General features: G+C 41.1%; 1 protein-coding gene across 2 annotated transcripts in view; it reads right to left on the bottom strand.

The window, feature by feature from the left end:
• Positions 1–27,012, bottom strand: part of AK5 (adenylate kinase 5) — a 329,025-nt gene that overhangs the window by 277,154 nt on the left and 24,859 nt on the right. For both annotated transcript variants that reach the window (XM_060202226.1, XM_007534207.3), the window contains exon 6: positions 8,438–8,629. In XM_060202226.1, coding sequence (XP_060058209.1) covers positions 8,438–8,629 — 192 coding nt within the window. The remainder of the gene's footprint in view (positions 1–8,437; positions 8,630–27,012) is intronic.

Genomic DNA, 27,012 nt, shown 5'->3' with positions numbered 1-27,012 from the left:
TACAACAACAAAACAAGGGCAACAAAAGGAAATAAATATCAAAAACAAAACAAAAAAGCTTAGTCCAGGGAGAACAAAAGCAACCAGTGACATAGCTATATACAAATAATGTCAAAGGACATAAAGTATGGTGATGGTGTATATGATGCAGCAAATCCTAACAAATGGATTTTTCAAAGTTAACCCAATTACCAAACAATGTGATTATGGAAATAACTATCTGTTGTCTTCTTAAACCCTTCTTCTTCTAGCGTTTACCCTTCTTCTTCTAGCGTTTGCCCTTCTTCCGTAGCCAGTCAACAGCGTCAGGTTGAGCCTGATGTAAAGTTTCGAGACCTCCTTTGAATCTGGAGAGGTGGCAGTCATTGACTATGTGGGTCATAGTCTGTCTGTAGCTGCAGGGGCAGTTCAGGTCGTCTCTGGCTCCCCAGCGGTGGAACATAGCGGTGCACCGGCCATGGCCTGTTCGATAGCGATTGAGGAGGGCCCAATCATAACGTGCTAGGTCAAAGCCGGGTTGACGCTTGCAGAGGTCTGTGATGAGGTGTTTTGTTTTTTACTGTTTTTCAGCTGACTGCCAACTCTGTTTCCAAGAGTCTGGAACAGAGAAGTTCAGTGTAGGCGAAGGGGACCAGATTGGGTGACGAGACGTCAAGCGTTGAACAGGGTGGGCGAAGATATCCGCGTATATTGGCAGGTCCGGTCGAGCGTAGACGTGGGAAATGAACTTAGATGATGCCGCATCCCGACGAATATCTGGCATCTGGCGGGGCAATGTTGCTAAGAACTGGCAGCCATGGAACTGGGGTGGAACGGATGGTTCCAGAAATTATCCTCATGGAGGAATATAATTTGGAATCGACCAAGTGGACATGGGGGCTACGGAACCATACTGGGGCACAGCATTCTGCAGTGGAATAGCATAATGCCAGAGATGATGATCGTAGTGTGGAAGCGCTCGCGCCCCATGACCAGTCTTTCAATGATGTTATTCCTCGCGCCCACCTTTGCTGCAGTTTTTATGAGATGTTCGTGAAATGACAGGGTGCGATCGAGAGTAACGCCAAGATAGACTGGCTGGGCTTCATGCCGGATTCTTGTATCGTCAAGCTGCACATTAAGCTCACGCGAGGCTGAGGCATGGTGTAGATGGAAAACAGATGATACCGTTTTTGCAGTGCTAGGGATTAGTCACCATTTTTTACAGTAATCAGATATCAGAGACATGTCTTTCGTGAGTGTTTCCTCGAGGATGTCAAACTTGGATGCCTGAGTTGCACAGCAGATGTCATCGGCATAGATGAACTTCCTTGAAGAAGTTTCTGGAAGGTCATTGATGTAAATATTAAATAGCATAGGATCCAGAACAGAGCCCTGGGGGAGGCTACTTGAGACAAGTCTCCATCTGCTAGACTTGTCACCCAGATGCACCCAGAATCTTCTGTTTTGGAGAAGAAACGATATAGTGTTGGCCACCCATGGAGGCAGGCGTCTTGAGATCTTGATTAGGAGACCACGGTGCCAGACGGTGTCATAGGCTACTGTGAGATCAACAAAGACATCACCTGTCTTTAAATTCTTCTGGAATCCATTTTCAATGTAAGTTGAGAGGGCCAGGACTTGTTCGCAGGTAGATCTTCCTGGACGGAAACCAGCTTGGGCGGGTGATAGGAATTTCTCTGTAAGAGGAGAAATTCGTGACAGAAGCAGCCTCTCAAGGAGTTTGTAACACACGGAGAGGAGAGAAATTGGTCTATAGCTGGCGGCCAGTGTTGGGTCTTTCTTTGGTTTCAAAACTGCTATTATCTTCGCACGATGCCAAACTTTGGGCATAGATTTGGATTCCAAGATGTGGGACAGGAATGTAGTGAGCCACTTCTTTGCCTTAAACCCTAAGACAACAGGAATCTCCTGCTTCCACTATAGAGCCTATGTTTCTCCCAATCCTGGAACCTCTGAGCTGCGGCTCACTTCCCTGCATGCTTCTCTCAAGTCATACCAAATGATATTGCATCCACAGATTCCAACCTAATCAATGCAACAAGTACCATCTCCGCATGCTTCACCTCAGACTGTGTACAGAGATGTCAGGCATGGAATGTAAACCCTTCAGACTCATTTCTCCAGTGAGACCTTTCCTTTCATAGGATTCTCTAATTACATTCCAGGAAGTTCACTTCCTAACAAAGTCCCAAAACCTAGATATAGGCCAGGTCCCGTTAGAGCACAAGTTCACATGTATCCATAAATTAAGGCAAAATACATACCTGAAAGCAAAAATACACAATGGTCTGTAGTGAGTCAGTATCAAGTCCATAATGAAATAGTGTCCGCTTAGACTTAAATACGCTCCTCACCTACTTCCTATTACAGTTCTCCCACTCACTCCAAAGCTACCCTCATCAAAGCAAGGACTGCAAAAGCTGAATAAGGGCAAAAGACTAGCATACTTTAATGATGACTCTTTAGTCACTATCAGGCCATTCCAACAGCTGGGGCCCTAAGTGGAGAATCCTGAGATTCCCAAACAGACTTGATGCGACTAGAACTTGAATTAATCCCTCTCTCCATTGTTACTGGCCATTTCTATCAGGAACAACAAAATAAACCCCTTTGTGGGCCCCCATAGGACCTTGCCCTCAACTTGGATCAACAATGGTAGAGAATGTTCCATCCTTCGAAGGGAGGATGGACAACATACCTGAGGAAGATGGATAGATACTGGGGCAGCATGGAACGTTCCTACTCATGACCACAGAATGTGAGCTCAGATCTAGAGGGATGCAGAGGTCACACAGGCTCCTAAGCTAATTATGGGCTCCATATCACTTCAAGTCAATGGGGTTTACAGTCAACAATATTTATACCCCTTTCCCATATTAGGGATCTACTCTCTTCCCTGATCCAGCTTTCTGGTCCTTTTCCCAGTGATGACATCATCTCCCCAGACAATAACTTGGATCCACCTGCATATCAGATTTCAAGCTCAGGCAAAAAAAAAAAAAAAAAAAGAAAAGGAAAGAAAAGAAAAAAAGACCACTAGTATAGCTACAGGCCTTTTGAAATATAACTAAAATATGCCTACTAGCTATCTACAAAATGGAGGACCTCCCCAACACTTCTTCACACTATTACAGCCTTTAGGTCCATGATTGTTCAACAAGTTGTTTGGCTTTGTATGTTAACTCTCTTTTCAACCTCCAGGTTCCAGATGCGAGCAGGATGTGACCAGACTTCCTGGACAGACAACACCATCAAAGTGCCTTGGAACTCTGCTTCCCCAGAGCCCTTCCCCAATAGGGAAAGAGAGACGCAGGCTGGGAGTATGGATCCATCTGTCAATGCCCATGTTCAGTGGGGAAGCAATTACAGAAGCCAGACCTTCCACTTTCTGCAACCCACAATGACCCTGGGTCCATACTCCCAGAGGGTTAAATAATAGGGAAGCTATCAGGGGAGGGGATGGGTTACAGAGGCCTGGTGGTGGGAATTGTGCAAAGTTGTGCCGTTCTTATCCTATGGTTTTGTCAATGTTTCCTTTTTATAAATAAAAAAGATTAAAAATTACATCTTCATCAAGTTCAACTGCTCCAAAATGTCAGGCAACACTGTTTACTCAATCAGACTAATCGTGGATCTTTTCTAATCCCAGTACTACTCAAACTTTAAAAGAAAAATTTCCAAGAAGCTTTGGAAACTCACAGCATCCTTATCAGCAATTAGAAGCACACATTTGCAAAAAGCATGACGACACTCAACACACAGTAATTAATAAATCAACATACTGGCTTGTCTGAAAATATTCCAAGAAAACCTAACATGTATTATTATATTATTTTATATCCTCTAATTCATACATGCGTAAATGGCTGTGTATGGACAAACAGAATAAAGAATAAAAATAAAGAGGCAGCTCTAATAAGAACCCTATTAATAAGGTAACAATGCTTTGACAATGGTGTGCTTTTCCTGACTGTTTTGATTTGGTTTTCTTTTCAGTCAAACTGTTTTTGTTCTTTAGTGAAGTTTGCCTTGAGGTTTAGGGAAAAAGTACAAAGAATGAGTTGGTATTAGTTACAACTCAATCACATCATACAGTTCAACTGCATGAATGATGAAGAAGTTAAAGACAGTACTGGTACTTTTTACAGCTGATTAAATAAGCTCTTCTAAGAAATATAAATCTTTCAAGACTTTCTTAAAACTTAAATGATTTTTCTGAAATTTTTTATTATATATGTGTGCGTGTATATATGTACACACACACACACACACACACACACACACACACACACACACACACACACACAGTGCTCCAAGAACCCAAGAATTGTTAGTGGTAACTATAGGTTGTAAAAGATGGGCATTAGAGGAGGGAAGAAGACAAATTATGGAGCACTATGAATCTTTTAAATTGCTCTCATAACATTTTGGGCACTGCTTTAAGCACTTGACATCCATTTGCTTCTAATTACACTGAGACAGAAGACAGAGCCATCCCCATATTATATGTGAGTCACAGAAGAGATAAATGAACTGCAGGAGGTCACACAGTTATTAGGTGACCCAGCTGAAATCTGAAGCAGGCCACATGGCTGCATATTCCATATTAAACATGGCTTCTATGTTGCCATAATCCACCACATTAACACACATTCTGTTGTTTTACTCATACAACATTATGGGTAGGTACCATCAACAACTTACAAATGGAGAGCAAGTCCTAGAGCATCATGAGTTTATTAAATTACAGCAAACTGAGATTCTGAGAGAGGAATCTTATACTAAAAACTGAAGAGGAAGCACCAACATAAAGTTTCCCAACTAAAATGAAGAGGGATATGGTCTCTGTAATCCTTAAGAATATCACACCAAGACAAAATGATTAATCCTGCTCAACTTGAGAGTCAATTCTGCACTATAGGGAATTCCAATTCCTAACATCATGAATGGTATATATAAGGTCATTCTGTACATTGTTCTCTGCAATTGTAGCTCAATTTTTAATACCCCCCCAAAATGCTATAAACTGTTCAATTATTAGAAGTATACAATGTACCAGATAGGCATTGTCCTGTTTTGAATATATCAGTGAATAAAGATCTTTACTCTTTGCTCATGTATCTTTGTAGACCCTGCATTTAATCAGCTTGTGGTACTCATGGTTCTCAGTAAATATTTACTAAATAAATAAATAAACCAACTAGGAATGGAAGGTAGAAATAAAAGAAAATATCTGGTCACCTCCATCAGGAATAACATAGTGGACCCCTTTGTGGGCCCTTATAGGACCTTGCCCTCAATGTGGATCAATAATGGTTGGGAATGTTCCATTCTCTGAAGGGAGGTTGGACAACTTACTCTACCTATCATCCGAGGAAGATGGGTCCTGAAATTAGTACAACCTGGAATGTTCCTAGCTGTGACCACAGAATGTGAGCTCAGACCTACAAAGATGCAGAAGTTATACAGGCTCCTGTGCTGAATATGGGCCCCAGATCAAATTGATGGGGTTTACAGTTAATAGTATTTATATACTTTCCCCATATTTGGGAGCTACTCTCTTCCCTAATCCAGCTTTCTAGTCCTTTTTCCAACTATGAAAACATTTCCCCAGACAATAATCTGGGTCCATTTGCATATTAGATGTCAGGTGAAGGCAAAAACTAGTAAAGTCATGGCTCCCTTGGAATATACCTAAAATAGACCTACTAGCTTTTTCCAAAATGAAGACTCCAAGTCTTCATCTGCAAAATTCTTGCCTTTAGGTTCTTGATTAGTCAATAATTTGTTCTGCTTTATATCTTAACTCTTTTTCAGCCATCAGGTTCCAGATACTACCATTGATGTCAACTGGACTTCCCTGGGCAGACAACCCCATCAATGTGTCCTGGAATCCTGCCTCCCCAGAGCCCTGCCCCACCAGGGAAAAAGAGACAGCCTGGGAGTATGAATTCATCTGTCAGCACCCATGTTCAGTAGGGAAGCAATTACAGAAGCCAGACCTTCCACCTTCTGCATCCCATAATGATCTGGGAGTCCATACTTTCAAAGGGATAAAGAATAAATAGGAAGGCTAGCAGGAGAGGGGATGGGATATGGAGTTCTGATGCTGGTAACTGTACCCCTCTCATCCAATGGTCTTGTCAGTATTTCCATTTTATAAATAAAAATTTAAAAAAGAGAAAATATCTACAGAGAAAAGGAAATATTTGTGTTTCATCGCTCAATCCCCAGATTCTTAAAACCTTCTGTGTCTGTGATAAGTAAGGAGACTGTTTGAATGATCAGATTCATCTTAGAAAGCAAAAACCCTAACAAATATATATATATATACATATATATTTAAAATTTTTATATTTATTTATTTATTCCCTTTTGTTGCCCTTGTTGTTTTTTATTGTTGTGGTTATTGTTGTTGTTATTGATGTTATCGTTGTTGGATACGACAGAGAGAAATGGAGAGAGGAGCATAAGACAGAGAGGGGGAGAGAAAGATAGACACCTGCAGACCTGCTTCACCGCCTGTGAAGCGACTCCCCTGCAGGTGGGGAGCCGGGGGCTTCAACTGGGATCCTTATGCCTGTCCTTGCACTTTGCGCCACATGCGCTTAACCCACTGCGTTACTGCCCCACTCCCTACAAATATATTTCAATTTCAAAATTAAACTGTGGCCCAGGTTCTGAGGGAGGCTGTGTGGTTCAGGACACAGCACTTGCTCCTTTGTCAAGATTAAAATTTAAAATTATATTTTCCAGTGCCTAGCCTGCATTTATGTTCACCACTTTCCAAAAAGGTTGCTTTACAAGGGAAGACTTTTCCCAGTAATTACAGGAGTTTATCATAAATATCATTTGGTTTTAGCAGGGAGGTTACAGACAGTCACCGACAGTATTTTTGACTCCTACAATTAGAGGCAATGGCATTTCACCTCTATGCAAAACATTAGGAAATTAACAATCCCCACTCTGCATTCATTTGGGAAATCTATTTGCTTGTCATGACGAACATGACAAGCAGGGAGTAATCAGAGACACTGCAGCAATACCTTTAAGCCTTGCAAGCAGCAATTAAAACTGGCTCTGTCCTTTGTAGTGAGATTTGGTCTATAGGGTGAATCTCTCTTTTCAGGACACAAGGCAAAAGTGAGTGCTACTAAGGTGCAAGAGGAAATAAGCCAACAACTTTAACAAGAAATAGCCATAGAAATATACACTGTAATTTCTACTACTCAATGTTCTCTTTTAGACCATAGGGACTCTAGCATTATAAACAACTTTCAGATAAAATTTGCAACTCTGGTATGACAACTGTGACTTAAAGAGCAAATCCTTATGAATATTTCCTTACGTTAAAAAAAAAAAAACTACAAAGAGATTCTATTATTCAATCCCTTGTCTCTTTCAGATCTCACTGATTTTCCAGCCAAGTAATGTTAAGGCATAAGAGTTCCTTGAACAAGCTCTAGTCTAGCTACCTGATTTTTAGGAAAAGAATCTTTGGTGCATAGGGGTGGAATGCATTATTCTCATCAGACTCTCTATGCAGATGGGCATCCTTGCTTAGTCCACATTCTGGCTTGCTGAAAATAGTCCAAAGGCTAAGAGAAGAGGTTTGTTGAGATTTACCACCACACAGCCAGTTTTAGTGTTCTCTTCTTCAAACTACACTATTAAAGAGAAGAACAAAACAAAACAACAAAAACTTTCTTCAGATCTTTGTCTCCTCTGTGCTTTGATACTTGAATCTCTGATGTTGTGGGAATCGTTTAACTAAAATTTCACCTCTAACATTTTATAATAACTATTATCTAGTGATTCTGCCTTACCACTCATTGGTACTTCAAGTATCATTAACCACAAAATAAACAAAAAATTGATGAAAAACATCAACATTTGCACTATCAATTAGCAGAAAGATCAATATCTTCCATTTCCAGACATTATTTCTTTGTGACAAGTCAAACCATTAGGGAACTTTCTGTGCTGCCAGATTTTCATTTCTTTACATGATACATTACAAAAAACAAAGCCTAACTCATAATTTCACTCCAATATATCATATGCCAACTGTGCATTTTATATCAACCAATTTTATTAGGCTTACCAAAACAGAGGAATTAAGAAACAAGGCATGTGTTGTCTAAAATTATTAAAAATAATGATTTCAAACCCTTTAAAACATAAAAATATTTATATACTTCTGTCCAAGGTTAAACTTTACCATTAAAAATTCAATTGAACTAAAATGAAAGTGTTTTTGTCATTATGACTTGATGAAGGCAAATAAGATCAAAATTATTGATTTGTTTTGGCTCCACACCCAAAATAAGTCAACATTTTAAAGTAGAGAGGATCTCTAAATGAAGACATGGACTCATTAGAAACTGGAATGCTCACTCTTGTAATGGACGTGTTTAAAGTACAGCTAACTTACTGTCATGATGAGCCCCTTTTCCTGGAAGTATTTAACCAGTGGAGCAGCATTCTGCTTGAAATTCATAAGTCTCCTCTGGGTTGCCTTCAGATTGTCATCAGGCCGCCCTTGCTGCTCTGCACGTTTCAGCAATCTTTCTTTGAGCCTCTGGTTGGCACAAGCCAGAAATACCACCAAATCAGGAGTACAGATCTGTGGAGAGAACCAAACAAGTAGACAAGTATTCTACATAATAACCATTCCAAGAATAGACAATGAGATTCATGTCATGGTTCTAATCAGGTTGCCATATATTTTGACCTTCTATGTTACTGTCAGTGTAATCCCATGGTAACTGTTCTGTACAAGGTTAGTCAGAGCCATTTTCATCATAGTCCATAAAATAGGAGATCACACCTTGCAGTGGTTCTACATATTTCAAGAAAATATCTGTATCCTATGCTTAAGTTAAGTTTCCAGGTTGAATTAGGAATCTTGAAGAAATTACATTAAATGCATAGGCCAAAAGGAGAAGGATGGATACAAGATGATCCCACTTATAGGTGGGATTTAAGAAAAAAACAAAGAAAGGGAAAACACAGACTGATTATGGTCTGTTATAGTAGATTCAAGGACTTTAAAGATGTGTGTGTGTGTGTGTGTGTGTGTGTGTGTGGTGTATGAGAGAGGGAATCAGGTGGGTGTTGGGCATCCAGCGGTGAAAGGAAGCTTCAGTTGGTGGTAGGGCTAGTGGGGCATCTGCCATCTATCACCAGCAGATAATAAAATATTCTCATGTGACAACACTTTTTTTTCTTCTTTTTTTTGGTTAACATTTTAAATTAATGATTTAAAAATGGTTTACAAGATTATAAAGTTTCATGCGGGGGAGGGGGAGGCAGATGGTGACACACTGGGTTAAGTGCACATAGTACATAGCACAAGGATCCCAGTTTGAGCCCCTGGTTCCCCACCTGCAGGGGGCTCACCTCTGAAACAGTGAAGTAGGTCTGTTGGTGTATATCTTTCTTTCCTCCATCTGTCTCTCCCTCCCCCCTCAATTTCTCTCTGTCCTATCTAATAAAATGGAAAAAAATGGCCACTAGGAACAGTGGATTTGTTGTGCAAGCACCAAGCCCTAGCAATAATAACCTTGAAGGCAAAAAAATAAAATAAATAAATAAAGAAAAAAGAAAAATTACATGGGAACAGTCCCATACCACATGCACCCACATTCACCATTGAAATTCTGTGCCTCCCTCCCTCCCCAGCTCCTCCCCACCAAGGATAACCACCATAATTTTTACAAAGCCTTAGAGACAGTTTGGCTACTTTTTTTTTCAAGTTCATGTGTTTTCAATTCTCTATATTCTATATATGGGTGAAAGCATTTGATAGAACAACTGTCTTATAAATCATTGTTCCCTCAATAGACTGATTTAGAAAAAGAAATACAGCAAAGTCTGCCACAGGTCTATGTGAACTGATTTTAGAGGGGAGATGACTATTGGGCCGCAGATGTTCTTTATACAAATCAAGTACTACAGCTGATATGACTATTTGCTTCTCTAATAAAAACATCTGTTTGATAGATGCTTGTATTTATGTATTTTCCTCAAGTTTGAGAGCTACTCCCTGCCCTACTCTAGCTTTTTAGTTCTATTCTTAACTCTAACCACATCTTCCCAGACAATATTTTTAGCCAACCTCTATGTTAACTATCAAGCTCAAGCAAATATTATTAAAGTCATGGACCCTAGGAACATACCTGGAATAGATTGCCTTACTTCTTTCTGCCCTAAGATCCCTATCCTCATCTGCTCTATTTCTACTTTATGGCTGCTATTTATTAAACATTTTGTCCTGCCTCATAATTTACTCCCTTTCAGACACCAAGTTGCAGATGCTACTATGATTCCATCATGACTTCCCTGGGCAGACCACCTCACCAATGTGTCCCAGAACCTAACCTGTCCAGAGCCCTATCCAACTAGGGAAAAGATAGACATAGGCTGGGGCTATGGCTCAACCTGCCAATGCCCATGTCTAGTGGAGAAGCAACTACAGAAGCCAGAACGCCTATCTTTTGCACTCCAAACAAATTTTGGTCCATAGTCCCAGAGGGGAAGAAATGTTAGGGGAAGATGATTAGTGGGCTCTGAATCCCAATTCCATCAGGGCCCAGAAAGAGAAGACATTCAAAAGTAGTAATAAGTGTAGGTGTGAATTAAAAAGGAAGACAGGACAATAGGGGGAAAAATGGGCAAAATTATATATAGATTGACAGACAGATACAGAAATAGTAGTCAACCCCTATCTGTGACCTTGGGAGAACCACTGCAGTTTTCTATGGAGGGAATGGGGATACAGAACTCTGATGGTAGGAATGGTATAGAATTGCACCCACTAATTTTTTTAAAAAAATTGTAAATCATGTAATAAAAATAATAAAGAACAGTAAGGGAGGCAATAAACTTGGACTGGGTGTGGTGTAAACACTCACTAAAAACAAGAGCACTGGGGAAGGAGTGGGAGGGACAGCATGAAGGGACACTGAGGTCCTGGTGTGTTTTCTAGACACCATCCAAGGGGAGATGATATCCTGTGCCTATGTGTTCAAGACTATGTTGTAAAACATTAGCCCTCCACAATAAAAAATTTAAAATACTTTTTAAAAAGCAAAAAACAAAAGCAAAGCCATCTGTTTGAAATAAAAATGGAAATACTTTATTATCCAGCAGTACTGCATCTAAGCATATATCCACAGGACATGAAAACACTGATTAAAAACATATATTCATTCTGCAGAGCTCTGGTCCACTAGGGAAAGATAGAAACAGGCTGGGGATATAGATTGACCTGTCAATGCTCATGCTAAGTGGAGAAGCAATTACAGAAACCAGAACTCCTATTTTCTGCTTCCCAAAACAACCTTGACCCATGCTCCCAGCGGGGGAGAAGTGAAAGGGTGAAGATAAGAGGACTCTGAACTCCAGCTCCATCAGCACCCAGAGAGAGAGAAGGAAAAGGAGAGGGCCATATAGAAGTAGTAGACCAGCCAACGCCCATGTTCAGCGGGGAAGCAACCAGACCCTCCACCCTCTGCAACCCACAATGACCCTGCATCCATACTCCCAGAGAGATAGAGAATGGGAAGGCTATCAGGCGAGGGGATGGGATATGGAGATCGGGTTATGGGAATTGTGCGGAATTGTACCCCTCTTATTCTATGGTTTTGTTAATGTCTCCTTTCTTAAATAAAAAAAAAAAAAAGCATGGTTAAATAAAACTAAAAAAAAAAAGAAGTAGTAGTGTTGTCATGAGTGGCTTGGAGGGGAAGAGAGGATTGAATCAGAAAAAAAGGAGCAACTATGTATAAATGTGGACAGATAGTTGTAGAGATGATGGTTGGCCCATGTCTACAACCTTAGGGGAACTGTGGTGGATTGCAGTGGGGAGAGTGAAGATTCAGAACTCTGGTGGTGGGAATGGTGTGGATTCAAATCTCTGTTGACATGTAATCCTGTAATATAAACATAAATAAATAAATAATTTAAAAAGCATATATCACCCCTATATTCACAACTGCTCTTGTGAATAGTGGGATGGATATATATATATATAATTATATATATATATATATAATTTATACAAAGTGAAATAAGTACAGAGGAAAAAGGCAGCTACTTGCATAGTCTTTCTCATGTGTGGAATATTGATAGCAAGAGCAAATGAACTTACTAAAAAAAAAGGAGGAGGAGGAGAAGGAAAAAAAGGAGGAGGAGCAGATGAAGAAGAAGAAGAGGAAGAAGAAGAAGAGGAAGAGGAAGAAGAGGAAGAGGAAGAGGAAGAAGAAGAAGAAGAAGAAGAGGAGTTCTCAGAGAGCTAACACAAAGCCCACTTGTCTAATATTGAGACATATCACCAAGTAAAGTGGCTGTAACTCATCAAGATGCTAGTATACGTTTCCTTAAATTGTGTTCCTACAATATATCTGTGGAGTGAACAAATGAATGAGAACAAAAACTCAGGTATTCCTACTGTGTACAAGAAAGGACATTTCCCCACTGTGATACTTTCTTCTCCTACTGCATCATTAATTAGTAGCTTTTTCTGTCATTCTGTAAACAAGTCAATCATTATCCATTTCCTTCAATTCCTTACCTAAATTGCTGTTTTGCTGAAAAGAATCTATGACTGTGTTTGATAAACAAAGACATTCACTGTGTCAGCTGAAAATTGAATTTGTCTTAATTTACTCTGCTCTTCACTGTCAGTACCTTTTTTTTTTTTTTTTTTGCCTCCAGGGTTATCACTGGGGCTTCATGCCTGCACTGTGAATCCACTGCTGCTGGCAGCCATATTTCCCCATTGTTGCTGTTTTTGTTGTTGTTGTTGTTGGATAGGACCGAGAGAAGTTGAAAGAGGAGAGGGGGAAGACAGAGAGTGGCGAGTACTTGCAGACCTGCTTCATTGCCTGCGAGGTGACCACCTTACAGGTGGGGAGCAGGGGGCTTGAACCAGAATCCTTACAGCAGTCCTTGCGCTTTGCACTGTGTGCTACCACCTGTCCCAACCTCCCTCGTACTTTTAATCACTCTATTGTTTACAAAGATGTGTTAGAAGATCCAAACTCAATACATCAGATGAACTATACTATCAGAAAGCAGGAAGCAGAGTATGAGAAGGGAAGAGAGACAGAGAAAGAGGGAGAAAGTGTGTTAGAGAGACAAAACAGTTCAGGGCGGGGGGTGGTAGTGGTGATGGTTTTGAATCATAGAAACTTAGTAGACAGAATAGATCTGGAAGTCATCTAACCCAAATTGAAAAGGGAGGAGAAGATAGAGAGGGAGAGAGAAATAGAGACACCTGCAGCACTGCTTCACCACTCGTGAAGTTTCCCCCCTGCAGGTGTGTATGGGGGACTCAAACACAGTTTCTTACACAGAGTAATGTGTGTATTCGATATAGTGCGTTACTACTGGCCCCCTTCTTGTCTTATCTGTATAGGCATTTTCTGAATTGATGTTGCTTTTACAATAGCAGGACAATCTGAGATTGGTAGTGACATGAGGGCTAGAAGACATTTTCCTGGAAAAAGAAACAAAAGATGTCTCCATATGGTTCAGACCAGGACTGCTGGTCTATCCTGGGTTTTAAGACAAAATTTCAAAGCAACTTAATTGATAAAGCATAGGACCTGTATGTCTGAGGCTTACAGTTTAATCCCCAACACCATATGTACTGGAGTGGTGCTCTAGCTTCTTTTGCTCTCTCTCTCTCTCTCATGAAAATATATCATATGATCCTACTGCATAAAAGTTTTTTTTGGGGGGTTGGGTGGTAGCACAGTGGGTTAAGTGCACATGGCACAAGCGCAGGTACTGGTGTAAGGATCCCGATTCGAGCCCCCGGCTCCCCACCTGCGGGGGGGGGGGTCGCTTCACAAGCGGTGAAGCAGGTCTGCAGGTGTCTATCTTTCTCCCTCTCTGTCATCACCTCTCTCCATTTCTCTCTGTCCTATCCAATAACAATGACAGCAATAACAACGATAAACAACAAGGGCAACAAAAGAGAAAAAATAGCCTTCAGGAGCAGTGGATTCATAGTGCAGGCACCAAGCCCCAGCAATAACCCTAGTGGTAATATATATGTATATGTATGTGTGTGTGTGTGTGTGTGTGTGTGTGTGTGTGTGTATATATATATATATATATATATATATATATATATATATATGGTATTGAAACGAAGTATAAGAAACATTTTAGATGTGCCAAAAGGCCAAAAGATAAAATACATGCAGCTTAAAAAGCAAATAAGGGTGCCAGGCTGTGGTGCACCCAGTTAAGTGCACACATGATCATGTGAAAGGATCTGGGTTCAAGCCCCTGCTTTCCACCTGCATGGGGGATGCTTTAAGAGCAGTGAAAGTCTGCAGGTGTCTTTCTCTCTCCTTTTTCCTTCTCTACCTTCCCTTCTCTCTCAGTTTTTCTGTCCCATCAAGTATAATAGAAGGGGGGGGGAAGGAATAAAAACTGGCTGCTGAGAGCAATGGATTTGTAGTACTAGTTCCAAACCCCAGTAATAACCCTAATTGGAAAAAAAAAAGCAAATAAGGGATCCTAGAAGATGGCACAGTAAATAAAGTGTTGGACTCTTTTTTAAAAAAAATATATATTTATTTATTTTCTCTCTTGTTGTCCTTGCTTTTTTTCCCCCTCTATCGCTGTAGTGCTTTTTTTTTTTTCTCTATTGTTGTAGTTGTTGTTGTTATTGATGTCGCTGTCGTTAGATAGGACAGAGAGATATGGAGAGAGGAGGGGAGACAGAGAGGGGGAGAAAAAGATAGACACCTGCAGACTTGCTTCACCGCCTGTGAAGCGACTCCCCTACAGGTGGGGAGCCTGGGGCTTGAACCATGATCCTTATGCCAGTCCTTTTGCTTTGCGCCACGTGTGCTTAACTTGCTGCACTACAGCCCTACTCCCACGTGTTGGACTCTTAAGCATGAGGTCTTGTGTTCAAGCTCCAGCACCACTTAGGCTGGAGTGATACTTGGGTTCTCTCTCTCTCTTAAATACATCCTTTTTTTTTTAAGCAAATAGGATAAAAAAACATTTATTTTAAAAAGCAAGGACAGTGCATTTTCTCCCTACCCTACTTATTTTAGACAACTAAATTTTATGCTTTAAGACATATTTCATCCATTCAAAGGGAAATATTAGAAAGGTGGTTTTAGAAATTATTAAAGAATCACATTTTCAAATGTTTTAAAAAGCATTACTTGGAGGAAAATGAAATTCAGGAATATACTGAATGCTAGCCGACATTATGGGAATGTAAAATAGACAGGAAATCACGTAAGAGATGGTTCCATAATAATCCACTCACAGAATAAAAAATTTACTGAATGGAAAGTAGGGTCAGCATTCACAACAAAATGCCATTGTGAAAGATATGCATTTGAAGCTCAGCTGGAAATACTTTCCTAAGAAAGTGTGGTGTTATTATAAAGCAAAGCTGTTACTTTTCCCTCTTAAGTAGCACTTACTCTGATTTATTTTGCTGAAAGACTTTAACACTTCAAAAGGAGGTACGGACCTCTAAGAGAGTTCTATTTCACATTTATCTACATCAATTGGAGAACAATCATTTAAACACAATGACTATCTCCAAGGAAACTGAGAAAAGACTATTAAGTTATTAATATCTGGTGAAGTGATGGTATTATACTCTATTCATTAGACATCACCTTCTTCTGCTTGGCTTATCTTAGAGTAACTCTTCTTATTCATATTGATTAGAAGAAACATTCTTGACACACTGTGATAGACTATACTTCTAGCCAACATTTGAGAACATACCGTTAGACCACCATGTTCTCAAGATTTCCTTGAACATCCTAGGTATGCAAATCCTTTCACTCTCTCTCTCTCTCTTTCAATATACATGCATTTACTGAATGCTTTAACATATGCCTACAAGTGGTTAGGTAGACTAGGTCAGTACTTCATTATGTTTCTTTTTTTTAAAGATTTTATTTATTTATGAGAAAGATAGGAGGAGAGAGAAAGAACCAGATATCACTCTGGCACATGTGCTGCCAGGAATCGAACTCAGGACTTCATATTTGACAGTCCAAAGCTTTACCACTGCGTCACCTCCCGGACCACTTGATTATGTTTCTTTCCAAAGCACTGTTCCACTGTTGCAAAAGTCCTTGGGGCTATCTGTGGTGCTACCATCAGGGATGGAACCCATTAGTTATATAAGTTACCTGTGGATGCCTCATTATTTTTCTTCTTTACATTTTTTTTGCCTCCAGGGTTATTGTTGGGGCTCAGTGCCTGCACCATGAGTCCACTACTCCTGGAGGCCATTTTTCCCCCCTTTTGTTGCCCTTGTTGTTGTAGCCTTGTTGTGGTTATTACTGTTATTGTTGATGTTTGATTTTTGAATAGGACAGAGAGAAATGAAGAGAGGAGGGGAAGACAGAGGGGAGGAGAGAAAGATAGACACCTGCAGACCTGCTTCACCGCTTGTGAAGCGACTCCCCTGCAGGTGGGGAGCCAGGGGCTTGAACCGGGATCTTTACGCTTGCGCGTAAAGATCCTTGCGCTTTTGGTCCTTGCGCTTTGTGTTACGTGCACTTAATGGGTTGCGCTACCGCCCAACCCCCTTCTTTATATTTTTGATAAGAGCTCTGGCACCACTTGGAAATGTGTTTATTCTATCTACTTGAGTTCAACAAACATTTATGAAACATATTCTGTGACTCAACAAAATGGTTGGTGAAAAAGTTACTACCTAAAATGTTCTTTCAATAGTGTGAAATTATATGGAAATGTTACTATAGTGACATGTACTTTCAAATCAAAACTAGGTCAAAGTGTAATAGAGGACCAGAAAAGGGTCCTGGAATTCTGGAAAGTTGTGATCCATGTAATTAACACATACAATATCTAAATGGAAAGTCTCCTTCCCTCAGAAACTTTCCATGGCTCCGTTTTTCTGGAAGAAAATATGTGAAAAAATTAAAAGGAAAGAAGCCCATGTTCTGGAATGCAAAAATGGATTTTTGGTTTATATTTTAAAAGACTTCTGTTATTTTATTTTGGAGAGAGACAGAGAAAATGGGAGGGAAGGGGGAGCTGTAGAGGGGAAGGGAGAGAGAGACCTGCAGCACTGCTTTACCCCTCATGGAGCTCCCTACAGGCAGGGAGCAGGGGCTTGAATCAGGGTCCTTGTGCCTGGTAAAGTATGTTCTATCGGCTGCGCCACTGCCAGGCCCTCTACATTATTCTTTTATTGCTCATTCCTTTAGTGAGATTTGCTGAGTACTGCCATGCATTAGAAGAATAATGGTTGCAGTCTGTAATGAAAGATAACTCATGGGGCAAGGGACAGCATAATAGCTGCAAGTGCAAAGCTTAAGGTCCTGCGTAAGGATCCCGGTTCGAGCCCCCAGCTCCCCACCTGCAGGGGGGTCGATTTGCAAGTGGTGAAGGAGGTCTGCAGGTGTCTGTCTTTCTCTCCCCCTCTCTGTCTTCCCCTTTTCTCTCCATTTCTCTCTGTCCTATCCAACAACAACAGCAGCTATTACAACAATAACAACTACAACAAGTGCAACAAAAAGGGCAACAAAATGGGGAAAATGGCCTCCAGGAGCAGTGGATTCGTAATGCAGGCACCGAGCCCCAGCGATAACCCTAGACAAAAAAAAAAGTTATGCAAAAGGAGCTTCCTCCATAGGGCTCCAAAGTCCCAGTTTTAATTCCTGGCACTACCACCATAAGCCAGAGCTGAGCAGTGTTCTGATCTCTCTCTGAATCTTTCTCCTTATATATATCTCTTGCTCATTAAAATTATATATATATATATATACATATATATATATATATTTATGATCTGGTTTCTAGCTCAAAAATCACTGATGTAACAGATTATGACTAACTCAATGTTATTTAATATATATATGTGATATATGTAAGTATTTATATATTTTTTTCCTATTTTATACTCTTGATTGCTTTTTTTAAATTTTATTTATTTATTCCCTTTCGTTGCCCTTGTTGTTTTATTGTTGTAGTTATTATTGTTGTTGTCGTTGTTGGATAGGAAAGAGAGAAATGGAAAGAGGAGGGGAAGACAGAGAGGAGGAGAGAAAGATAGACACCTGCAGACCTGCTTCACCGCCTGTGAAGTGACTCCCCTGCAGGTGGGGAGCCGGGGTTCGAACCGGGATCCTTATGCCGGTCCTTGTGCTTTGCGCCACCTGCGCTTAACCCGCTGCACTACAGCCCGACTCCCTGATTGCATTTTTTTAAAAAAATATTTTATTTGTTTAGGAGAAAGATAGGAAGAGAGAGAAAACCAGACATCACTCTGGCACATGTGCTGCTGGGGATTGAACTCGGGACCTCACGCTTGAGAGTCCAAAGCTTTATCACTGTGCCACCTCCCAGACCACTCTTGATTGCTTTTTAAAGTTTTGCTCATGGATCTGATTATATATATATATATATTCCCTTCAGGATTATTGCTCGGGCTCGGTGCCTGATGGGACTTGGTGCCTGCACTATGAATCCACTGCTCCTGGAGGCCATTTTTTCCCACTTCGTGGTGGTTGTTATAATTGCTGTTGTTATTGTATTATTGTTGTTGTTGCATAGGACAGAGAGAAATCAAGAGAGGAGGGGGAGACAGAGAAGGGGAGGTTTCACCACTTGTGAGGTGACCCCCTGCCCCCCGCAGGTGGGGAGCCTGGAGCTGGAACTGGGATCCTTCCTGCCATGTGTGCTTAACCCAATGTGCTACTGCCAGGCCCGCAGTCACTAAATATTTTTAAGCTCAAGACCCATGAACACTGCAGCTCTTTTCAGTTTTTGCTTATACACAGCTCATCTTTTTGCAGCTAATTAAGCTGAAGAAGCCTGGGAATAAACTTTGAGACAAAGATTAATAAAAGTTCTTTGCTTAAAAGAAAAAAAAAGCCAATGCTAGGGCCAGGTGGTGGTACAGCTGCAGCTGGCTAAGCACTGACATTACTGCTGCAGGGGGAAAGCTTCATAAGTGGTGAAGCAGGGCTGCAGTTATCTCTCTGTCTTTCTGTCTGACTCTCCCCTATCAATTTCTTTGTTTTTATTTAGTAATTAAAACAATTTAAATAAAAAGGTTAAAAAAAGAATAATGCTTAAAGTGAAATGTGGACTGGACATGATGTATTGCACCAAAGTAAAGGACTCTGTAGAAGGAGAGGGAAGGAGAGGAAGAAAACTCTGGGGACCTACTGCGTAATGAAATTGTATGTATTGGGGCCAGGTGGTGGCACACCTGGTTAAGCACACACACTACAGTGTGTAAGGACCTGGGTTCAAGCCCCTGCTCTCCACCTGCAGGGAGAAAGTTTCATGAATGGTGATGCAGGGCTGCAGGTGTCTCTCTGTCTCTCCCTCTCTATATTCCCCCTCAACTCTCAATTTCTCTATGTCTCCATCCAATAACAAATAAAATTAATAAATATAAAAGAAATTGTATGCATGTGTCCATGTGTCAATGATTTCACTATAAAGCATTATCCCCCTACAAAAAAATGAAAATCTAATGCTTTATCCACTGGATCACCTCCTAGACCACCAAAAGGGAGTTTTTTTTTAAGTCTATTTTTTTTATTACATATGACAGAAAACCTCAGGCAGGTTTCAAGCCCCTGGTCCCCACCTGCAAGGGGAAAGCTTCACAAGTGGCGAAGTAGGTGTCTTATCTCTCTCTCCCTCTCTGTATCAATATCCCTACTCAACTTCTATCTGCTCTATCTAATAAAAAATAAATAGATAGAGGGGCCAGGTGGTGGCGCACCTGGTTGAGTGCACATGCTATTCGAGTCCCCAGTCCTCACCTGCAGGGGGAAAGCTTTGTGAGCGGTGAAGCAGGGCTGCAAGTGTCTCTCTGTCTCTCTCCCTCTCTACCTCCCCCCTTCCCTCTCGATTTCTGGCTGTCTCTATCCAATAAATAAAGGTGATAATTAAGAAAAAGACCTAAAAAATAGATAAAGGGAAAGAGAGCCAAGGTCATTAGATTCCTGGGAGCCTCATGCTTAATTCCCAGGGCTTGGCAGCCAGCTCTGCAGCTGATGCAAGGCCAGGGATGGATGAACTCAGTCTGTCTGTCTGGCACTGAAAGCTTTTTGTACCCCACCCTGCCCTAGAAAACACACCCAGATCTCCATTCTAGCCCTTAAGGATCTGAGATTAGGTGTTAATTGGGGTTAGGGTGCGGCTCTGCATTTCTGAGTCAACCACAGCCCACGGAGGACAGTGCCCAGACCCCAGGGCACATGTTCCATGGAAATGAACCTCTGGGCCCTCAGATTATTGTCCATGCCAGTTCCCTTCCACGTCAGGGTGAGGTGAGACAGCTCACACAGCCTCTGGACACTCTCAGATCATCAGAAGAGGGGACATTCCTCCCGCTTTTACACCCCTTGGCTTGATGGGGGAGCCAAGGTGGGAATGCTAGGCCCTCCCTTCAGTTAAGTATGAGACTTCCCTTGTGCTAAGATGGGTAACATGTAATAAATAGCAGCCTATCCCAGCGAACCTGTAAACCACACCTTACACAGTGCTTTTGTGATTGGTCTTGTGGCAAGTATGCTGTGATCCAGATAGGCTCTAAATGAGAGAGCTGAGATCCTAGGAATTTAAATGACAGAACTAGGAGTCCTTCCAGACAGTTTTCTCCCACCCCCTGCCACTGCAGTCCTATGCCACCCAACATTCACCTGAGCAGGAAGTGGGCTGACTAGTTCCAAGAGACCCATCTTAACCAGGAACTTCCCACAGAGGGCCCAAGAATCACGTATTTATATTTTTATGAGAGATGGTGGAGATGGAACAGAGCATCACCCTGACATATGTGATACTAGGGATTCAGCTTGGGCTTCATGCATGCAATTCCTGCACGCTATCTGCTTAGCCACCTTGCCTGCCTCTCAGGGTTCATTTTAGAAAGCAGTGGTCTGGTGGGAGCCATCCTCACATCCAGAGTAGCAAGCTAAGCTTAGAGATGACCCAATGAAGTAAGTAAGTAGCAGAGTATGGGAGATAAGGATGCAACATTTCTGTAGTACCACAGATTTCACTTCAAGCTCTTTTAAATACAACTCTGGGGCTGGGGAAATAGCGTAATGGCATAATGGTTATGCAAAAGACTTCAATGCCTGAGACTCTGAGCTCTCAAATCCAGTCCCTAGCACCATCATAAGCCAGAGCTGAGCAACACTCTAGTATATCTCTGTATCTTTCTCTCTGATTCAAATAATGATAATAATAATAGACAATGCCTGAATAAACAGAACTCCATTTCTGTATGAAGAGTAGAGTGACTTCCTCCCTTATAAATTATCTCAAAAACAGCTTGATAGACTGAGGGTTCTAGAAAATTTATTATGGAAATTCAAAGTACCATTACAATGATGATGATGATGTCATCACTGGGACAACACCTTTCCCAGTTAAGGTTTTCAAATAGAAAGGCAGAGACTGGGACCTGGGTAGTGGTGCACTGGGTTAAATGCACACAGTATGAAGCACAAGGATCCTAGTTCAAGCCCCCTGGCTCCCCCACCCCTACACAGGGGTCACTGCAGAAGCTGTTCTGCAGGTGTATTTCTTTTCCCTTCTTTGTCTTCTTCTCCTCTCAATTTCTCTCTGTCCTACCCAACAATAACAATAACAGCAACGACAACAAAAAGTGAAAAAAAATGGCTGCTAGGAGCAGTGGATTTGTAGTGCAGGCACTGGACTATAGCAAAAACCCTGGAGGACAAAAAGAAAGGCAGAGATTGAAACAGACAGACAGAAAGACACCACACCACTGAAGCTCCTTTTAGTGTGGTGAGGACTGGGTTCCAACCTGGGTCATGTACATGACAAAGCCACCATACTATCCAAGTGAGCTGTCTTGCTGGGCTTTCAAAGTGTTTTTTATCTGCAGTCTATAGACAGCATAGGCGTGGCCCTCTAGGATGGGCAGACAATCAGAATTCACACAACCACTACCCTGAATTCACCTTCACAATCTTTCTCTGCAGATCGGAACCATTACAGTTTGAATGTGGCATTCAAGACAAAACTCATTTCGCTACTGTTGCTTTCAAATACATGTAAGTAAGTTCCAAAAGCTGTATGTGAAAACAAATGGTGGACAAAGACAATTTTTGTCCTTTTAAAGCAGTGTCAGTATAATCCCAGGGTCCTTGCATGCATGATACCTCTGAGTCACTTTCCTGGTACAATTCTTTGTGCCCTATCTATATATTATCTATCTAATGTGGACACACACACACACACACACACACACACACACACGGAGGGAGAAGCACAAAAGCACATGTGATCTCACCATCCATGGAGTGACATCATTTCTGTCCTTGGTGCTTCCATGTGGTGCCTGGGATCAAACCCGGGACTCACAAACAGGCTAAGGTGCTTGCTCTACCAGGTAAACAATCTCCTAGCTCCCACCTTAGATATATGTGTTTTCAGCAAGCTATTCTGCTGTTGACTTCCTATTAGTAATGGACAATTTTCCCAGGTAAAAGAACAGATTTTTAAAAATTGTGCTAGTGCCATTAAGTTAAACTCAGACATTTAAGTCTCCTGACTACCATAGCAGCTGTCTTTACCTTGGCCTTTCTGCTCTGACAAGGAGCTGAAGCACTGTAATATCATCATTCTAACAGAATAGATTTTTACACTTTTAATTTGGTGTTTTATAAATATATGAGTAGGAACAGGGTGGTGGCGCACCTGGTTGGGCGCACATGTTACAATGCACAAGGACCCAGGTTCAAGCCCCTGGTTCCCACCCACAGGGGGAAAGCTTTGAGAGTGGTGAAGCAGTGCTGTAGGTGTCTCTCTTCCTCCCTATCACCCCCTTACCTCTCGATTTCTGGCTGTCTCTATCTAGTAAGTAAATAAAGATAATAAAATAACATATATGAGTAATTTGGGCAGAGATACATTGAGTTGGAAACTCTTCCCAACTACTGCTCTTCTCTCTCTCTTTCTGCTATCTGTCTATCTAAAATCCATCCATGTGTAAATACACACACATGCATTACCTAAAGGATATTAGCATATTTGGTAGTTTAAATAGTGCATATTTGGTTGAATTTTCAGAAGAGTCATTATTAAATTTTAACAGAAATAAAGAACCATGCAAAGGGAAAGGTCACCAAAGATTTAAAATCATTATTCATCTTATTATTCATTTACTTAATCATTAAGTAAGTATTCAGAATTTAGTATGTGGAAACATATTTTTAAACAATTTAATTTTTAAAAAATATTTATTTTCCCTTCTTTTATTTGATAGGAGAAGAAATTGAAAGGGGTGAGGGAGATAGAGAGGGAAAGAGAAAGACGAACATCTATGGCAGTGTTTACTGCTCATGAAGATTTCCCCCAGTAGCTAAGAACTGGGCCTTGAACTGGGATCCTTAGTATAGTAATGCATGCTTTCAGTCAGGTGCACTACCACCTGGCCCCTAGAATTTCTTCAAAATACTTCCAAACAAAAAGACTCATTAGTTGACGCTAATAATTTATTCTAATGCTTAACAATCCTATGTCTTAACATTTCCTACTATATAATTCAAATATTTTCTTGAATACAAATACATTTTCAACTTCCAGGAGGCATGGCCATGGAATAAATGGGACCAAATCACCTCTCCTCCCAAAACAACAAATAAACATAAGAGACCCAACTGAAGTCATAATCTGCAGCTGAAAGTTCCGCAGCCTCAGGTGGGTGTTCGTTTGCATGTAGTTGGAGCGATAAGGGCTGCAGGCACGGGCTGAAGAACAGCAAAGTCAAATCAGAGCTCTGGGCAGCGCGGGTGCTGATCCACGCCATTTTGGCAATTTCACTTTAAGTACAGTAAGTTCACTATTCGAGAATAAATTCATGGGTTCTCTAGCCCTTTGTCTTCCAGCTGTTTGGGGCCTATGATAATCATAAGTAGGAATCCCAAGGAAAGGAGAAGAAAGCCTGATTTTTTTTTTTTTTTTATTCTGTTGACTGTCATACTGTGAGGTCACATGCAGGCTACATCTCCCTGTTGAAAGTTAAGGAGCCTATAAAAAAAAATCTTTTTTTTTGTTGTTTTTCCTGCGTTCATGTCATTGCTCCCCTTTCTTGAATCTAGGGATGGTGATAGATCCCACTTTCATCACCCTTGTTAATATTGAACTATTCTGTGTAGTTTCCTCATACCTTTTCAGTAGTTCCTTTATTAAACACTCTTCTGTCTAACCAATTTGGGTATGCTGTATCTTTTCTATTGAAACTAGACTAACAACAATTTGAAGAAATAATAGCAAATGGTTTAACCTTCTGTGTGAGAATGCCATAAAAATGTTAGGGACAGCACTATCTTTTGCTGAGTAGACAGAGATAAATCTCTGAGGCATGGGGTCCTAATATAAGGTATCCAAGACAAGGTGAAATGTGACAAGCAGTAAAATCTGACTATCAAGGAGAAATAAATAGAAAAGGAAGAAAGACAAAATATATCCAATAGAGGATGGTAACAACAACCAAGTCCAGCTCATTAGAACACTGAGGGTGGTGATTTCACAGAGATATGAGAATTTCATGACATTAATACTAAAAACACATTTTTATGTGAAATTCCTCACATTCTAAGGAATTTCTCTCCCAATCAAGAAAATAAGTATAAAGGTTGGACAATATACTCTATCTTCCACCTGAGGAAGATGGGTCCTGAAATTGGGGCAGCGTCAAACGTTCCTACTCATGACCACACAGAATGTGAGCTCAGATCTACAGGGATGCAGAGGTCACATAGGCTCCTATGCTGAATATGGGCCCCAGATCACATCAAATCGATGGGGTTTATAGTCAAGAATAATTAACACACCTTTCCCATATTATGGAGCTACTCTCTTCCCTGATCCAGTTTTCTAGCCCTTTTTCCAGCCATGCCATCATCTCTCCAGACAATAACTTGGATCTACTTGCATATCAGATGTCAGGCTCAGGAAAAAAAACACTAGTATAGTCATGGGTTCTTTGGAATATAACTAAAACAGGCCTACTAACTATCTACAAAACAGAGACCCCCAACTCTTCATATGAACTATTCCACCCTTTAAGTTCATGATAAGTCAACAATTTGTTTGGCTCTATATGTTAACTCTTTTATCAGCCACCAGGTTCCAGATGCTAACATGCTGCCAACCGGGCTTCCCCAGGCAGACAACCCCACCAATGTGTCCTGGAGCTCTGATTCCCCAGAGCTCCACCCCACTAGGGAAAGAGAGAGACAGGCTGAGAGTATGGATCAACCTGCCAATGCCCATGTTCAACGGGGAAGCAATTACAGAAGGCAGACCTTTCACCTTCTGCACCCCATAATGACCCTGGGTCCATACTCCCAGAGGGATAGAGAATAGGAAAGCTATCAGGGGAGGGGAGGGGATACAGAGTTCTGGTGGTATGAACTTTGTGGAGTTGTATCCCTCTTATCCTATGGCTTTTGTGTTTCCTTTTTAAAAATAAATTTTTTTAAAAAAATAAAAAAGGGAAAAAAGATATCTATGCACATCTATGTTTATAATAGCACTATTTGTATTAGCCCAAACTTGGAATCAACCCAGGTGTCCAACCAGAAATGAATGGCTTAGGAAATTGTGGTATATATACACAATGGAATACTACTCAGCTATTAAAAATTACGAAGTCAAAAACAAGATCAGAAGGGAAAACACTGAGCAGAACTTGGACTGGAGTTAGTGTATTGCACCAATACAAAAGACTCTGGGGTGAGGGGATGTTCAGTTCCTGGAACATGATGGCAGAGGAGGATCTAGTGGGGGTTGTACTGTTATGTGGAAATTTATACATGTACAAACTATAGTATTTTACTGTCGATCGTAAACCATTAATCCCCCAATAAAGAATTTTATTAAGTCACTTTCTTCACCTCATCTTGGATGGAGATTGAAGGAACCAAGGTATGTAGTAATAGCTTGAAGAAATCATGTCAAGAGAGATAAGCCAGAAAGAAAAGGGTGAATAAGGAACGATTTCACTCATGTGTGGAACTTAAGAAATAAGAATAACAAGGGGAAACATGAAGTAAGACTTGAGCTTGTTTTGGGGTCTTATACCAAAGCAAAGGACTCTGGGGACAGAAGTTAAGGAGGGTTTGAGGAGGGGTTGTAGTCTTGGTACATGACTGTTGGTATGCTTCTAAATTCTGCTTCTAAGACCCCTTCTGCTGCATTGCTGGATGTTGTAATCTATTTACATAATCATTGTTTTCATTGGTTTAATCCCCACTGGTTTGCATGCTATTTTGCTTCTCCCCACCCCCTATCCTATGTACTTCCTCTTCCTGACACTTGTGCCTCAGGAGACATAAAAGACAGGCTTTCTAATGAAGAGGGATTAGAAGAGATTGGATTGTTGAACTGCATCCCTGTTTGTCAATAAAGATTGAACTGCATTCCCAGCTCAGCCATGAGTCCCTGGTCGTCTGTCTCCCACCCGTGAAGCTAGACTGGCACATGACCATGGAAAATGGTCCTATGTTGGGGTGTTTTGAAGACACCTATCATGATGAAATGTGAAATTTTACTCATGTGTCAACAACTATAATAGAAACCATTACTTGCCTACGGGGGGGGGGGAGGGAAGAGATGTATGTGTTCAGGGTAGGCTGGAAAAGATGGTAGGGCCTCCTGCGCCGCCCCGTCACGATCGCCAGGGATCCTGACAGGGTCATCTCCTCTGGACCTGCATTCAGACTTCAAGGAAGCTAGGCAGGAGGACAAGAATGGGTCGACGCATTCTCCCCCCGTTATTGCTACAAATAATTATACTGTCACAATTGATTAATAGTGCTTTGGCAGTGCCTGGTGGGAATGGAGAGTCAGAAGCACCCCCTCTCCCTTACACAGGGGCATATTTGAAAGTTACATTATGAAAGTGGGGAAGGTGGGTCAGCATAGATGGACAAAAGAAGTCATGTTGTGACTTGCCCCTCAAAGAAAGAATGCAGA

This window comes from Erinaceus europaeus, chromosome 11 (assembly GCF_950295315.1).
Source record: "Erinaceus europaeus chromosome 11, mEriEur2.1, whole genome shotgun sequence".
In the NCBI taxonomy this organism is placed as follows: Eukaryota; Metazoa; Chordata; class Mammalia; order Eulipotyphla; family Erinaceidae; genus Erinaceus; species Erinaceus europaeus.
The sequence above is the reverse complement of the archived record's forward strand: the minus strand, read 5'-3'. Positions and strand labels throughout refer to the sequence as shown.